At 39.5% G+C, this 18,401-nt stretch overlaps 1 protein-coding gene across 3 annotated transcripts in view; it reads left to right on the top strand.

Annotated features, from left to right (window-relative positions):
* The window catches only part of LOC127578615 (protein FAM118A-like), a 48,941-nt gene extending 30,921 nt beyond the window's left edge, over positions 1-18,020 (top strand). The window contains exons 7-10 of one of the 3 annotated variants that reach the window (XM_052030786.1): positions 6,436-6,471; positions 11,513-11,593; positions 14,552-14,616; positions 14,745-18,020. In XM_052030786.1, the coding sequence (XP_051886746.1) occupies positions 6,436-6,471; positions 11,513-11,593; positions 14,552-14,580 (146 nt within the window). In that variant the 3' untranslated portion in view covers positions 14,581-14,616; positions 14,745-18,020. The remainder of the gene's footprint in view (positions 1-6,435; positions 6,472-11,512; positions 11,594-14,551; positions 14,617-14,744) is intronic. The other 2 variants (XM_052030788.1, XM_052030787.1) reach the window with 2 other exon arrangements.
* Positions 18,021-18,401: the final 381 nt, after the last annotated feature.

Genomic DNA, 18,401 nt, shown 5'->3' with positions numbered 1-18,401 from the left:
GGCTGCTCTAGTTTTCTCCCTCATTTTAAAGATGGTTCCTGGATCAGATACACCTGACATTGTAACCTAAACCTAAACTGAGCAGGTGAGCATCTCAATTGAATCTCCTGGTATCCAACTCTGCAATGTGAGCATGGATCAGGTCAAATATCAGCAATGGTGATCAGAAAACACTGCTTCAATAAATTCTGTCCCAGCATGCACACACTGGGCTGAAATGGCACCTCATTCATTGTTTTCTACTTCTTGATGTTTCTCTAGCTATTGTAATTCTTGCACATTAACCTCCATCTTCATGCAAGTTCCTTCATCTCCACTTTAAAACAGTGGTAGACTTATCTTGCTTTGCTACAGCTACATACATCGTCTCTGACTGACCTCCTGATTACCTTCTAATGTGCAGTCCCAAATTGTATATTCTATTTCCTAACCTTCACCCTGGAAGGAACTGCCTGCAGTTTCTACCTCCTTCCAACCTCCCACTGCCCTCTCTTCTGCCCCCCACCCCCACCCCCACCCCAATCAAACCTATCCCTAAGATGGCTATACACATTATTCATCATGCGTGCTCCAAATGAAAAGCATTTTTGTTGATTCTGCAAATAATTCACTATCAGCCACAATGTCAGTGGAATTCATTTTAATTCTAATCAATTGAAATTAGAAAGAGCAAGAGAGAAAAAAGATAAACATCAGACCTTGTATTTTCACTTCTATTATGGATATGCTTCTGGGTATCTCTTATTTAGAATTTTGAAGAGGATATCTATCATTACAAGTGAGTGTAAGAGCTACTTAAGGGTTTTGTTTTCATTATTGCATGATTTTTAATTAGTTTCTATCGGATACCTGCAAATTCAATCACTATCTCAACTTGTTGGAATTCACTATTGACTAGAAACTCAACTGCATCAGCCACATAACAATTGTGGTTATAAGAGCAGATTAGAGGCTAGGTATGACTTGCCACCTGACACCTCAAAACCTTTCCACCATTGACATGGCACCAGTCAAGAGTGTGATGCAACATTCTCCATTTGCCTGGATGATTGTAGCTCCAACAGCTTGACACCATCCAGGACAAACTGGCCCACTGGACTGGTACCCCATCAACTACCCCGCACATTCATTCCTTCCACTACCAGTGCTGGGAGTACTGTATACAAAATGCATGAAAATTACTTCTACTAGTGTCATTTGTCTACTTTTGCAGCATCTTCCAAATGTGTGGCCTCTACAACTAAGGAAGATGAGGGCAGCAGTCACATGGAAACATCACATGCAGGTTTCCCCTCCAAATTACACAACAGCCTGATTTGGAAGTAGATTGCAGGTCCTTGATTATCTCTAGGTCTAAGTCTTGGAACTTCCCATCGCCTTCTCTGGAAAGGCTGCAGCAATTTGAAATGGCTGCTCACCACCACTTTTACAAGGATAGTTAGGGATGGCAATAAATGCTGGCCATTACTGGTGCTGTCAAGATCTTGGAAAATCAATTGCAAAAAAAAAACAATAAATGATTACATCATGTGAACTCTTGGACTCTTACAGTTCTATCAATTTTGTACAATCCTTTGGAAGTCCTATCCTAAATTTTCACCATTTGTCTGCATTCGTACAGTTTAAGATATAGTCTTGCAGTACCTGTTTGAGAAGACTGTAGACAGGGTCTCACTGGCCAAAAGTTGTTGGGGTTGGTGATGTACAGTTGTAATGGCCCTGCTTCAAAAAGGCTTTGTCAATCATCCACAGCAAAAAAAAGACAAGATGCTGGAGGAACTCAGTCGGTCTCATCTGTGGAGGAATGTGGACAGTCGATGTTTCGGGTGGAGATCTTTCATTTGGACTGAAACATAGAGGGGAGATGGCCAGTATATATAAAAAAAAGTGAAGGGATGGGGTGGAGGAAGAGCTAGCAAGCAATAGGTAGATCTAGGTGGGGAGGGGTGATAGGCAGGTGGAGGATGGGAGAGTGGAAATAGTGACTGACTCTGGGAGGTGATAAAGGGCCGAAGAGAGAGTCTGACAGGAGAGGAAGGTGGAGCATGGAATCAAGTGAGGGAGGTGTGGAGGGCAGAGGGGAACCAATGGGAGGAGTGTGTGGGTGATGGGTGGAGTAAGGGAAAGAAATAGGGTGGTGGGGGGAATAGGTTGAGTGTAGGAAGAATTCTGTAGATCGGAAGGAAAGGAAAGTGACAGAGAGGGAGCAGTTTACCTGAAACTGGAGAATTCAATGTTCATGCCATCAGGCTGTAGACCACCCAGGTGGAATATGAATCACTGTTCCTCTAGTTTGCGTTTAACCTCGCCCTGGCAGTGGAAGAGGCAGAGGACAGACATGTCGGTGTGGGAATGGGGAAGAGAATTAAAATGGCTTGCAACTGGGAGCTCCAGTCGGCCGTGGCGGTAAAGCAGTCGCCTAGTTTGCGCCTGGTCTCACCGGAGGCCATGTCAGGAGCACCAAATGCAATAAATAAGGCTGCAGGAATTGCATGAGACTGTCTACCTCACTTGGAAGGGCTGTTTAGGGCCCTGGATGGTGGGGAGGGAAGGGGTGTATTACATCTCCTAATGGTTACAGGGGAAGTGCCTTCGGAGGGATGAATGGACAAGGGAATCACAGAGAGTGATCACTGCAGAAAGGGTTGGGGAGTAGAAGGTGCAGCTGGTGGTGGAATGGGGATAGAGTACCCCTGGTCCTCACCATTGCCCACTAGTCTATGCATCGAGCACATCATTCTTTGCAACTTCTATCAGCTAAATATATTTACAGTTTAATTAAAACGTACGCCAAATTTCACAAATCTGAAGAATATCCAAGCACTGACAATAAAAGTAAAATCAGGCTATAAAGCATCAAACTACAATCTCAAAGAAACATTTCTTGCAGAGAGCAATAAATAATTTTTCAATAAAACCATAAACCATCAGCTACATCATTCCCTCCCCAGCGGGCTGAGCAGTGTCTGTTGCAGAGTCTCTACCTGAAATGTTGACTATTTCCTTCCCTCCTTGGATGCTGCTCAACCCTCAGTTCTTCCAGCAGTTTGTTTTTTTGCTCCAGATCATAGCATCTTGTGTCTCCTAGAAGATTTGTTACCTATGTTCGAAGGGGGCCCAGTCTGCACTGATGATTTCTCTACTTCAGTGGTTTTCAACCTTTTTCATGCTGCAGCCCCCCAGAACACGTCCTTGTTAGATGGCGGACCCCCAAAGCCCACAAAATCAAACAATCGATAATTCATGCGTACAACACTTAAATTACTGCACATAGGCCCTATTGAAATAGTGACTATTTCAATCACTGATAATTACCAGCGGTGTCTTTCAGTGTTCAGTTCAATGTGAAGGTTGTGCCTGTTTTGCACTGCAGAGTTTGTCCAAAAGTGGTGGTATGTGCGACAAACATACGCGTATGTCATCCTCAATATTCAGTCTCGATCTGTATTTGGTTTTCATGGCAGTGACTGCAGAAAATGCTATTTCGCACAAGTAAGTGGTTGCAAATGGTAACAGAACATTGACAGCTTTGCCGGACAGCAGTGGATACTCCTGGGAACATGCAATCCAGAACGACAACAGTGACATTCGGTTGAACTGCAAGCGCAAAGTCCTGTCAGATGACAGTTCAGCCAATTCTTCTTGTTCACGTCCAGTTAGATCAGTAAGCATGCATTCAAATGGATTTCGAATCCAATCAAACATGCTCGTGTCATTGTCGGCTGAAATACTCATGGAAATAATGTGACAGCGGTTGAATATGGTTCAAAACGGTGCTCACAATGGCCTCTGTCTTAGTCTCGTTCACTGTCAGAAAGTCAGCCAGCAATGGTAACATATCATAGATGCCTTGCTCGCATCTTCCCTTCCAGATACGGAGTTTTTTCTGGAAGGCATTGATTTTGTCATGCGTTTTCAGAACATTTGAACCAGGTCATTGCAATGATAGATTTAAGCTGTTCAAAATGTTGAAAATATCTGCAAGATGAGCTAATCTGGCAACCCACGTCTCATCTGTCAAGAACTGTGCCAATGATCCGTTATGCTCATTTAGAAAAATGAGCAGTTCATCTCGCAATTCATATACACACTGCACAACGCAGCCTCGTGACAGCCATCTGACTTCTGTATGTAGCAACAAAAGCTTATGCTCGGCTTCCATTTCACGGCATATGTTTTCAAACGATGATTGAGCGGCTTGGCTTTGATAAAGTTAACGATTTTAATGCACGTGGAAAACACATCTGCAAGATTTTCATCCATATCCTTTGCAGCCAAAGCCTCACGGTGAATCATGCAGTGGGTTGCTGCTGCATATGGAGCTACTTCTTTCACTCGTGCGACTAGACCCGACTTCCGTCCCGTCATCGCAGCAGCACCATCCGTGCATACTCCAATACACTGTGTCCATTGCCAATGACGATCGTACAAAACAAGTGTCAAGCACATGGAAAAGTTCTTCACCGGTTGTACGCCCTGGGAGCACCTTGCAAAACAAAAAGTCTTCCAAAGCCTCTCCTTCCCAGCAATATCAAACATAAACCAACAACTGCGCAGCACTGGCAACATCAGTACTTTCATCGAGCTGAATCGCAAATCTGACTTGCTGAAGATGTGCTATCGGCTGGCTCTGTATATCTTCTGCCATATCGCCAATTCTTCTGCTTACTGTGTTATCAGACAGTGGAATGGCTTTCAGTTTTTGACTGGATTCTTTTCCCAGTACAACTTCGCACATATCTACTGCTGCAGGCAGTATAAGCTCTTCTCCAATCGTGTGAGGCTTTCTGGAACGTGCTATTCGTAATGCTACCAAATATGATGCATGAAAAGCCTTCTCATTTACAGTGGCGCAGGCTGTCATTTTGCCTTTCTGCTTGAGGTACAGCTCCTTTTGCCGCTCAAAATATTCCTTCGGCTTACTGGCAATATCTGGATGCACTGTTGTTAAATGGCGCTTCAATTTCACTGGTTTCATTGCATCGTTGGACAGTGTTTGCAAACACAACACAGAGAGGTTGGTTCGCATTTGTCCCCACTGCGATGAAGCCATATGAAATGTATTGTGGATCGTACTTGTGTTGTTTTCTCTTTCGGTCACCCTTATCCCCTTTGTCATCAGAATCTTCTGGTTTCTGGTCAGCTTTTCTCTTCAGAAATTTCTCCATACTCAGCAATACACGCTGGACAGTTTAATTACTATTACTGACAAACAAAATTATCAGAACTAATCTAAAATTTACACGCTTGCGCACTTTTCGTTTAACAGTGACGTCACTGTCACAAGTAAGCAATGTTATTAAGGCACACCAACAACGTCACTCAGTCTCACTAACACTACAGTGCACGACAGAATAGTAGTGAGTAGTGAACACTACTGACTACTCTGACTACACAAATCAAATATTAAGCGGCAGCTTACCAGAAGGGAACACCGTCTAAGTCTCTAAGATTATCACCTATAACAGATAGGATATGGCCAATTTTCTGAATAGTGGAAAACTAGAGCAAGCAAGCAAGCTACGTCTTTGTAACAGGTCGCTTTTCCATTTTTTTTCTTGGCTTGCTCACAGACCCCCTGGCAACCCGCCACGGACCCCCAGGGGTCCGCGGACCACAGGTTGAAAACCTCTGCTCTACTTCCTTCCCTACTGAGTTGTATGGTTTCAGGAACTTTGTTACATTTCAGGTTTCCTGCATTTGCTTTTTGTTATTTAAAAAGTAAGCTATTAGTTTATTTAATGTAGTTACAGGTAGAATTCTTCCTTAAATACAAATGTTATTATGTTTATAGTCAAAATTGAAACTTTAGTTTTGGTCTTCCACAAATTTCTTAATGAAAACTGATGAAATGAAAGTGCGTCATGTTTTTGTTTTGTAATATTATGAGTACTGATAAAAAACTGATGCTACAAATACTGATTCAAGATTGGACAGCTAGTGCTTCACAGCTCCAGAGATCTAGGTTCAATCCTGACTTTGAATGCTGTCTGTGTGGAGTTTGCACAGTCTCTTTGCAACCACATGGGCTTCCTCTGGGTGTTCTGGTTTTCTCCCACATCCTAAAGGTGTGTAGGTTAATTGGCCACTGTAAATTGCACTTGATATCTAGGTGAGTGGTTGAATCAGGGGGGAGTTAATTAGAATATGGGGAGAATGAAATATGAGATTAGTGTTGGATTAGTATAAATGAGTGGTTGATGATTTGTGCGCTCTCGGTGGGCCAATGGTCCTGTTTCCATGCTGTATGTAGAACTTTTTCAGCATGTGGTATATCAGTTTCCTAAGTGAATTGTCTGAGGTCTTACTCTGGTAATTAAAACAAACTTTAAAATATTTCCTTTAGTCTCAGGTTTACTTTAATGTTGTCCAGATTACTTCATAAGGTTGCAGCAAAAACTTTTAATCATTAACTAATACTTGTTTTTTTTTCAGATAGTTCTTCTGCGGATAGTACAAATCTATCGCTAGGTAAGAAAATGTAAAATACCAGTCCCTCTCCCCCAACCACTGCACAACTCAAAAGAAAATTCTGTTATATTAAGGAACAAAAACATGGTTAATATATTGAGATAATTGCATATCATAAATTCAAATGTAATTGAAATGGTATCCTTGCAATGAAAAATAACTCTCAGCACCGGCCACTTCACTCAAGGACATGAGGAATCTGGATGGGTGGAATTATAAATCCTGAAACGTACATTAATTGCAGGTGGAGTATTGGTATTGGTTTATTATTGTCACTTGTACTGAGGTACAGTGAAAAGCTTGTCTTGCATACTGATCGTACAGGTCAATTCATTACACAGTGCAGTTACATTGAGTTAGTACAGAGTGCATTGATGTAGTACAGGTAAAAACAATAACAGTACAGAGTAAAGTGTCACAGCTACAGAAAAAGTGCAGTGCAATAAGGTGCAAGGTCATAACAAGGTAGATCGCGAAGTCATAGTCCATCTCATTGTATAAGGGAACCGTTCAATAGTCTTATCACAGTGGGGTAGAAGCTGTCCTTAAGTCTGGTGGTATGTGCCCTCAGGCTCCTGTATCTTTTACCCGATGGAAGAGGAGAGAAGAGAGAATGTCCTGGGTGGGTGGGGTCTTTGATTATGCTGGCTGCTTCGCCAAGACAACGAGAGGTAAAGACAGAGTCCAAGGAGGGGAGACTGGTGTCCGTGATGTGCTGGGCTGTGTCCACAACTCTCTGCAGTTTCTTGCGGTCCTGGGCAGAGCAGTTGCCATACCAAGCCGTGATGCATCCAGATAGGATGCTTTCTATGGTGCATCAGTAAAAGTTGGTGAGAGTCAAAGGGGACAAACCAAATTTCTTTAGCCTCCTGAGGAAGTAGAGGCGCTGGTGAGCTTTCTTGGCCGTGGCATGTATGTGATTTGACCAGGACAGGCTGTTGGTGACGTTCACTCCCAGGAACTTGAAGCTCTCAACCCTCTCGGCCTCAGCACCATTGATGTAGACAGGTGCATGTACACTGTCCCCTTTCCTGAAGTCAATGACCAGCTCTTTTGTTGACATTGAGGGAAAAGTTGTTGTCGTGACACCATTCCACTAAGCTCTCTATCTCCTTCCTGTACTCTGACTCATTGCCGTTTGAGATACGGCCTACAATGGTGGTATCATCTGCAAACTTGTAGATGGAGTTAGAGCAGAATCTGGCCACAGTCATGAGTGTATAGGGAGTAGAGTGCTGAGGACGCAGCCTTGTGGGGCACCAGTGTTGAGAATAATCGTGCTGGAGGTATTGCTGCCTATCCTCACTGATTACGGTCTGTTTGTTAGAAAGTCAAGGATCCAGTTACATAGGGAGGTGTTGAGTCCTAGGTCTTGGAGTTTGGTGACAAGCTTGCTTGGGATTATTGTATTGAAGGCAGAGCTGTAGTCAATAAACAAAAGTCTAACGTAGGTGTCTTTACTGTCCAGACGTATAATTTGTATTTGATTGCATATTCATGTAGTCAAGGCTGAAGTTTTTTTTATTCAAATCATTACCTCTGGGGAGAGTTTTTTTCCCTTCCTGTCAATGTAAACAGGAGAATTTTAATCTACAATTATTTATTTTGACTACATGCTATTCTTTAAAATTGAAAACCAAAAGTAAGGTCTATGTGATTGGATTCTATGAAGATTTAAAAAAAGATAAATGGATAGGTAATGATCAAAAGACTATTCTTCCATATTTGTTTTAAATAACCAAATTGTAAAATAAATGGAGAGGTATGAAGTTTTCAGTATTAAGATTTTGGTGAAGAATGAAGATTATAGTGTAATAATTTATGATTTCAACAATGGGAATGTGGGGAGTTGGGTTCAATCAAGAACTTTTAGTTTAGAAAGAACAATGAAGTTTAGCAGAGCAAAGCCTGTGGTGATAGATTTAAATAAAGACAAGAAATGTTAAATTCTTTTTGGTGCAACAAATTTGCAGAATGTGGGTGAGATAAAAGGTGGTGATGGGTTGCCGAAAATGGACATAATTAGGATTCAGGATGTTGTCTGAAATGTACATTTGCAGGGTGACTTATTTTCTTTATAGCTCTGGATAAATGCTGTGGAATTCTTTTGTTGTTCTAATAGAAAATTTATATTGTGGATATATTGCATTTTATTTTGTTCACCCACCTTACTGCACCTGCCAAAGAAAGAACCCGAATAGACAAGATGTTACGTTTGTGACAGAATCAAAGGCGAAGTCATTGCTAGACCTAGACTTGCCCAGGGCACTTGCCCACCTGGAATTGCTTTTGTGGATGTGGAGGCCTGGATAAGTTGATCTTCTGCACCTAAAAGGTGTGAGCAGGGATTTGGCCTTGGGTGATATACTGCCAAAGCACCCTGACAACACTTGACAGCTCTCCCTTGTCAAATGCTCTTCAACTGTTTTTAAAATATCTCTGATAATCCAAGACATTTGAACGCAATCCAAATAAATTTAAACAATAAAAAAAATACATACTCAAAATATAAAATAAATGAAGCACTTACCTGAATATTTTTCCGCAGGTTTGGCAACCATTGTCTAATTTAGGGTCTCAGTATGTACGTCAACCATTGTTGGTGTAAATCAGAGCTATTGGCAGTGACCTGTCAGATTACATTATTAATTGCTCAATGATGCCAATACTTAGCCACTGGGCTCAGTGCTATGTTCAGCAGCAGTGCAGGGCATCAGACGTGCTAGAATCTAATCTGCAGTTAATGTTGGTATTGTTTGTTTGGCCAAGCGCGCATGGAAATGCAAGATGTGCTGAGGCCTAAATGGCTCCAAGGCACCATGACTCAGCCTCATGACTTTGTATTTTCAGTCTTTTAAACATGAGCGAAAATGGAAGCTGGGTTAACTGACTCCGGATAAAGGCTCTAAGATTAGTTGTCTTTGGACCAGAATAGGATTGATTGATCTGGAAGCAGGTGCTTTGTTTTAATTCTGATTAGTTTTACACCATCAAGGAGGCAGGTAATTTAAAACTAGTTTTCATTTAACATGGATAATTGACCAGTGTAGTTGTGGGACTGGATAAATACTGTGGAATTCTTCTATTGCTCTAATAGGAAATTTAAATTGTGCATATATTGCATTTTACTTTGTTCACCTAGCTTATTGCATCTGCCAAAGAAAGAAACTAGTTGGGCTGGATTGTGTTCAATCCAGACTGCTGCCCCAGATATGTTTCCTCACAGTTACTGTGTGGCTCTATGATATCTTGAGGTGTTGCTGTTGTGGATATTCCACGAGGCAGGCACACCCGAGAGTGGTGAATAGGCCTCTAGCAGTGGATGTCTTTTAACTTTTTATGTCTTTGAAAACAGTTCAAATAGATTTACATGATTTTAAAAAAAACAAAAAAACTTAACTACCATAAACTGCTAGTTCAAAACATAATGTAAAACTACATAGACCATCTGCACTCACTTTTAAATCAAGATTGCAGTTGAGCAATTTAAGCCAGGCTTCCTGGGTGTAAAGCTGAAAGGCTGAATGGGAAATATAGCCAGCCCATCAGTTTGGTGGGTTTCTGCTCTGCTGCTGAATTCTCTGGCAAGTCCAGTGCTGGGTTGGGCTGTCAGATTACCCTGTTTAAATGCACTAGCATGGAGGTTGTAGAATATGTGGCCCTTGAAGGTGAAATTGCTCATGGTTCTCTGTAGAATGACCAGCCAGAGGTAAGTACATTTTGGTTTATTGTTTTATTGAAAAATTCTGCAGGAAATGTTTTATTTTGAGATTGTAGTTTGGTCCTTTGTAGCCTGTTTTCACTTTCATTGCCCTTGCTTGGATATTCTTCAGATTTGAGAATTTTGGCTTGTGTGTTAATTAGACTGTAAATATATTTTACAATAATTTTAGATAGTGACATTTTTTTGCTGTATGCATAATAACTGGGAATCAGCAAAAACAGTGGTATACTGTGTGATTTACAGTTATAACAGACTACTTTTAGAGAAATTATTATTTGTTGGTGGACCAAGCATATTCTGTCTTCTACAATGATTGAATATCTTAGTGACATTTGTAACTTATCAATAGTTGCCTTTGTCATCCACTTCTTATAGGCTGCACATCTTCAGAAATACACATAGATTTTGATGATTTTAAAGTTAACTAAAAATGATGTTGATTTATGGATGACATTTAATCAGATAACATTGGCAATGCTATAGAATAGGAAAAATTACTGTGTAGAAAGAAATATCCTTCCTAAAGACTGTAGCTTGACCTATCTCAAACTACTTACCTCTCCAAAATGAAACAACAAACAATCTTCTGGAGGAACTCAGTGGGTTAAGCAGCATCTTTGGTGGAGGAAGGAATTGTAGACATTTTGGGTTGAAACTCTGCATCAGGAATCATATTGGGACTTGGACCTGATGCAGGTTTTCAACCTGAAATGTTGACAATTCCTTTCCCCCCACAGATGCTACTCAATCTGCTGAGTTCCTCCAGCAGAATGTTTGTTGCTCCAGATTCCAGCATCTGCAATCTCTTGTGACTACCTCTCCAAAATGTATTTTTCTTCCTGGTACCTCGAAGGTTTTTCACAAAGCATTGGCCCAATTTCATCTGTGGCAGCAAGATGTGCTATTTGCCTATCTTAGAAGAACCGGATAATTACGATGATAAAAAGGATAGGATCTGATAATTAAGTACCTCTTCCTTCCCCCCCCCCCCCAAAGTTTAGGGAAGTTTAGATGTGTATATATTGTTGTCTCACATCGAGGAAGTGGTGAAGCTTGACTTCAAAAAGTTTCATATATTCTTCACTGATTCATAATTCTATAAAAAAATGCTGCAGATGCTGTAAATCTGAAATAAAACATCGCAGGGAATAATATTCAGGAAACGTAACATCTGTGCAGAGAGAAAGTGAGGTCATGTTTCAGGCCAATGACTTTTCATCACATTATTATTCTATTTATATCAATGATTTATAATTCATTTGTATTTTTTTTATTTGGTGGCAATAATTCCTAATTATTTATGCCTTGATATTGCAGGAACATCATGTTCAGACTGTGCAAAGCGGAAGCAAGAAGAAAACGGTGATATAACTCAAAAAAGGATCAGGAAAGGAAACGGTACGTTTTCAACAAATATACAAAAGATTCTAAAATGTTGTCTTTACTTCATCTCCGCCCTTCTGCCAATCATCTTTCATTGGGCTTACTTTCTATGGATCTTGCATGAAACTAGGCACAAAGGAAATACGCAAATATAGTATTCTAAAATGCATGTAAAAGTTGTATGTTCCTTATGAGTTTTATATTATCCCCATTCATATCTCTTCCAGCTCACATGCCAACTAAAATCATGCCACTGCACTAAAATCACAACCTATTTATCTATTAAATTTACCCTTCATCAGAATTTCAACATTGCTTGTTTTTGCACAATTTTTAATTTTATCAAATTTTTAACATCGTTACCTCAAAAGTCAACAATGTAAATAAAGAAAATATGGGGAGTGCATGGGGAAACAGCCATGACTGACAGGGTATTGACTTTAGTGTATGTGTAGTTATAGAACATATTGAAAAGTACAGCACAGGAACCAGCCCTTTGGCCCACAATGTCTGCGCCAAACACAATACCGAATTAAACTAATTCACTTCTGTCTGCACATGATCCATATTCCTCCATTCCCTACATATTCATGTGTCTATCCAACGGCCTCTTAAACACCACTATCGTATCTGCCTTCACTATTCCTCCCAGCAGCCCATTCCAGGCACCTATCACTCTCTGTATAAAATAAAAATTGCTCCACGCATCTCCTTTAAACTTTCCCCCTCTCACCTTGAATACATGTTCTCTTGTACTTGACATTTCTACCCTGGGAAAAAGTTTCTGACTGACTACTCCATCTATGCCCCTCATAATTTTATAAACTTCTATCAAGGCTCCCCTCAGCCTACGCTCCAGAGAAAACAACTCAAGTTTGTTCAACCTCTCTATATAGCTCATACCCACTAATCCGAGCAACATCCTGGTAAACCTCTTCTGTGCCCTTTCCAAAGCATCCTGCAATGGAGCAACCAGAATTGACACAATAATTTATGATTGGTTTGTCATATTCAATTGTGTATTGAATATATCTGTGATTTACTTGGTACTATTCTATCATATTATAAGTTAAAGTACTTGGCCTCCAGCCACACTGATACCTATTTTTCCAAAAAAAGACTATTCAGAAAATTCACAGTGATACAATACAGCATTCTTGGCTGTCATTCTCTACCTAACATGTTATTATGCTAGCTTACAATATTTTCATTATGTCAACATGGCATTCATTTTTCAATCCCAAACACTCCATCAGCGATGTTTGAAACATTATTACACAGGTTACCACTCCTCAGTATCCAGTGGTGGGATGACCCTACAAACTTGGCCTTTTCCCAATAGAGCCTCTGTGGTGGCTATATCAAGCTACAGTGCATTCACCAGTGCATAGTTCTGCACATAAGAATGTGCCTGCCTACTGCATTCAGTTTGGACTAAAATGTCTCCTTCACCAAGCTGATGATCTTTTCATAAGTCGACACTTGTCTCCATATGAGTCCTTGGGAACAGTTTGTAATGCACAGAGTCCTGTGCTACCGAGCTGCATGGGATAAACCTTGACATAGGCCATTGCATCCTTTTCCAGACTTTCTTGGTAAATAGACATTTCAGAAGATGGTTGTTAGTCTCATCCTCACTGCAGGCACCTTGAATGGCAATATGTGGTGGCATTGAGACTCCATCTCTGCATTAAGGATCCAATGGAGAGATCAAGCAACGTCTTGGTGCTTGAAAGTATTACAAAGGATGGGCCTGGTCATGTTGCTGTGGAATGTTCCCATTTGATTGATCTGTGCCTTGCTACCCATTCCTCATGAAAAAATGTGCGGGAAAACACCTTTGACCACAAGTCTATCAGACAGTAGTCAACACAATGTCCTTAATCCCCTGTGGGGGATCTTATTAGATGATTCCCCAAACTGTCAAAATTATATGGCAAAATGCCTCATCGCCAGAAGTAACCACAGTGATGCACTCTTGCTCCAGGTACTGGGAGTACTGTACTTATAATGATGCGAGTCTCAACCACAACATAACTAGTCTGCAAGAACACTATTTTGATAAAATGCATAACTTGTTTTAACAAATATGTTTGATTTCTCCTAAACCAATTTGTTATAACAAGGCTACAATGTAACTTAGTCAGTCCTGAAATAATAAACTGTGGTGTGAATTTCTAAGAATCATTTTATTGATTGTGTTACCTTAGTTGCATAATGATCGTGTAACTGGCAAAACCAATGTTAATATGGAGGAGTATGTGGTGTTGACATTTTGACAAGAGGTCATTTACCTCTTGTATTATAGATCTAAATAGGATAGTGGAGTAATGCAAACTTGAGGTGTAGATTCACTGATCATAAATTACCAATGTGTAAATTAGACTGTTTTGGGGAAAAAAGGCAAACAGTACAGGAGTTCATTTCTAGAGAAATGGTATTGAAAATCAGAAGTTATATGAAACCTTAGACATAGGTTGGAACCAGACTTGAATTACTGAGTACTGTTCTGGTGTTCAGTTTTTTAAAAAAATAAAAATAGAGGCATTGAAAGTACTTAAAAGGATTTGTAAGGATACCAAAACTGGGAAGATTAACTTGCAGAAATGCCACTAAAGTCTCCCATAACAGACTGTTAGCTTGAGTTGAAGCCCATGGAGTTGCAGATAAATTATTGACTGAGTAAGGTTTAGGCTGAGCAATGCTGTACCGTAGAACTCTGATATTCTGCTGTCCAACCACTTGGAAATCCCAGTGATTCAACATCTGGCTCACTCACTGGGTATAATTTTGCCATATTCCCTATCCACTCACCAGAAGCCTGGTTCCTGTGCTTCCTTTAATCTTGGTTCACTAAAATGGTGCTGTGTAACATCATTAAACGTATATAACATTACAAGTGTGTTTGCTAGCAGATTATCAGACTTGTCAAGGATCTAATCTGGAGCCCTTTTATTTTGAACTACTTATTAGCAAAACAGCTTGTGGGTTTCATCCATTGAGACCAAGAACCACAAAGGAATCAATGTTAAAATGGGGTAAGCACATGAAAGAAAACCGAACAAGAATAATAGAAAAATTATAATTATTTGCAAGGAAGAAAATTGTGTTTTTAAAAAGATTCAGGATGGCAGGAATAAATTTTTTAAATTAAATCTCATTACAGATACAGATTTTGGAGGATCATAAATTGCTATAAAGCACCTTCACCGAAGTGCCAAATCCTATTCCATGATGTTGTATGCATCAAAAAGTGTCCGGAAACCTTTATTCGGATCAGCATAAGTTGACTGGTAACATTTTCTGTAGAATGAGAACAGTACTTTGTAACTGTTGAGCAGTTGTTACAATCATTAAATATAAATCACTGGACCTTTTGCCTTTGTGAACTTAACTATTTATTGTGATGCCTCGGGGTATGAAGTCTGGATATTGTAATTATCTTACCACATGGAAAACATCTGGTTATTGGATATGTTTGTTTTGATTTTTGTTTTTATTAAATTGAAGATGTATGAACATTGTATGCTTTGTCTTTGAAATATCATCTGTTTAATGTGACCTCAACTAATCGGAAAAAAATCAGAATTTTGATACTGGGTCTGCGGTTACAAACAAGATGAAAGATGGCTTGCCCAATTTGGATTGTGAATCTCTCATTGCTAAATAGAAATGGATATAGTGAAGAAATTTAAAATCTTGTCCCGTCCTGCTTGTAAATGGGAAACTTATAACATGGGCAGTGGCTTTATAGATTGTGCATAATAATACTGAAAAATACCAGATCTTTAGTATGGTCTTGCTTATTCTTTGAATATTATATATTCATTAAATGCAAATAAGTGACTATTAAATGTGTTTTAATGAGGGTGGGAGATGGCAGGTGGAAATCACTAGATACGGCCTGCCTTCATGGTTAGGCCTTAAACTGAAGGTTTGCATCTGTAGCATTGGCCTTGTATTACTTCCCTTAAGCTAGGAAACAAATAAAGACTTGCATTTATAAAAAGCATTTCACAACTTCAGAACATCCCTGAGTGTTTTACAAATAACCACTTTTGAAGCACAATCATTGTAATGTAGCAATGGCCTTGTTAAATTATATAAGACTCTGTATTTAATCTAAACCTTAAAACTATTCAGAGGTTGAAGATGCAAGTGGTTAGATTTAGAATAATAAGTTTTAAAGCATAATACTCATGTTTCTTTCAAATAATAGGAATGCAGTTTTTGTGGCCTGATAATTCATAAAGGTACATTTCTTATTTCTCATCTTGGTAAGATATTTACAATTTCCAAATCGAAAGTGCGTTTGAATTGATTAGTTGTATGTAAGAAACAAAATGTTTTAACAAGTATTAACAAAATTGGACTCAAAATGACATGAATGGACTTAGAATGTATGCAGAGAGAAATAAGGGATTACTTTGCAAGGATGTACCATTTTCATACCTCAGAACAGCTGTTGTAATGTTCTTTACAGTTAAGAAATGTGCAGAAAGAAGTATAAAGTGCTAATGTTGGATGTGAATTGCCTTTCAACAAGGAGAATATCCCCATTTTATCAGTGTCGATGTAATATCATAGAACTTGCTGTTTACTTGGCCTTTTTGCTCAAATTGGTAGATGCAGCTTTGCTTCAGAGAGCAATATAATGTTGACTGAAGTATTGATCACGAAAATAATTATGTAGAATCAAGGCAGGAGTCTTTGTTGTGCCGTGGATTGCTTGTATATGAATCTTTGAATGCAACTCTGCCTCCTGAATGAACCAACTGGGTTTTTTTTTTACTTTGGTGTCAGAATTAGCATAAAAATTTACATTGACTTGGTCTTCTTAAACAAAAACACTGTAAAACCAACACTGAAAAATGCAGCTAATGTGGCAGTTGGAGCGTGAATAACATTGACTTGGAAACCATAACAAATCTGAAACCAGACATTAAAGATCGTCTAAGTAAGCACTCTGCACGAGTTTTGTACAAGGCCCTTGGGCATGAGTTCCATGACATTATCTACAACTTCTGCATAGTTATTGGAGGAAATGTGTTTGGATGGATCAGAAGTGAGGGAGACTTGAATTGTGGGGAGAAGGGGATAATCCCACTGTGGAGACTTTCCTGATGAGGGAAGGGGTGTTTAGCTGAGATGCCAAATAGGATGGTATATTCAACTACGATTGGGATAAGTGTGTTGATGATTGGGTGTTAGGGAGCAGTTACTTGGAGAAATTGGGGGAGAGGTAATGATTGGAGCAGAGGGGAAAACTGGGTGAATTTAGTAGAAGGTCAGGAAGTTAAGTGGACTGAAGAGGGAGGTCAGAGCAGGGAATTGATCAGCTGGAGAGAAAATCCGAGGGCACTGGAATCAAAGGTGTATGGGGTGTGAAGTGATGTTGGGGTGTGATGTTTGGGTGTGATCAGTAACGGAGAGAAAGTCACTTACTGGGAAATGATGGATTCCTTGGACAGTCCAAGTAAGGTTAGGCCTTAAACTGAAGTTTTGCATCTGTAGCATTGACCTTGTATGGGCAGTACAGTTTTGCACAAGTGATAATCAAAATGAGCATGCACACTATTTGCTGTCATTGTTCATACCCCACAATCTCTATGTATTTGTATCTTGCATTCATTGGACCTGGATCTAGTTTCAAGAAGTGCATTATTAGTGCACAAAATAAATTCCATCACATGAGCATGTAAAACCTTTATGTTACGTGATATTATTTCTAATCAGATATGTTTTGATGCATTTGTTGAAAAAACTTGATATTACAATGATACTTCCCCAAATCTTCACTTTACTGAGGCAATCTGAATGTGGTTGTGATACAGCTGCTTTGTATTTTTAAGGGGCCAACAAGACTGAAGATTGTAAACAAATAGCTTGTATTTCTTTCCCTTTTTAGTAGTGCGAGATGAGTTCTATAATAGTGGCAGTGGATTCGACTTGGCTTCTAAAATTTGTTTCTATTGACTTTAAAGCTCCAAATTTTCAGAACCTGGAGCTGCTTCCATACTAGCCAAAAATTCCTCTCTGACTAGCTCTGCCTACATTAGAATTGAATGTTGGTGCACTGCACAGCCAAAATGATCTTGATGGATGGTGCCAACTGGTTATAGTTATTACCTTTAAAACCATTAGGTTTCTACCCATTGGAGAAGATCCAAAAGCACAGCCTCAGAATAAAGGGCTGTCCCTTTAAAACTGAGATGAGGAGGAATTTCTTCAGCCGAAGGGTGGCCAATCTGTGGAATTCATTGCTGCAGAGGGCTGTGGAGGCCAAGTCATTAGATGTATTTAAGGCAAAGATTGATGGGTTCTTAATAAGGGAATTGAGGGTTATGGGGAGAAGGCAGGAGAATGGGGTTTAAAAAAAAAATCAGTCAGTTGAATGGTGGAGCAGACTCGATGGGCTGAATGGCCTAATTCTGCTCCTGTATCTTATGGTCCAAGGCGTTTCTTATTTGAAAAAAAAAACATATTAAGTACCTTTTTAAAATTATTGGTTAGTTAAAAACCTGGTGATTTTTTTTCCTGCAAGTTTCATCTTTCATATTAAACCAGGAAGAAAATGGAGTCTAAAATAGTAGAAGAAATAAATTGTACGTCTGATCCTCGCCAAAATATACAAATAAAAGTGGCTTGGTGAAGACCAGCTCAATGACTGCTCACAATTGTTTAAAATAGCTACCATTCTTATGGGTTTTGAGAACACTTCCAAAATTTGTGCTTCTGTGATCATAAATTATTGTAAGGTATTTTGGGAGTAAAATAAATTGGTACTTGAGCATGTACTGTACATTATGGTGGTTGCTAAAAT

This window comes from Pristis pectinata, chromosome 15 (genome assembly GCF_009764475.1).
Source record: "Pristis pectinata isolate sPriPec2 chromosome 15, sPriPec2.1.pri, whole genome shotgun sequence".
Taxonomy (NCBI): domain Eukaryota; kingdom Metazoa; phylum Chordata; class Chondrichthyes; order Rhinopristiformes; family Pristidae; genus Pristis; species Pristis pectinata.
Note: the sequence above shows the minus strand (reverse complement) of the source record. Positions and strands in the feature narration are given on the sequence as shown.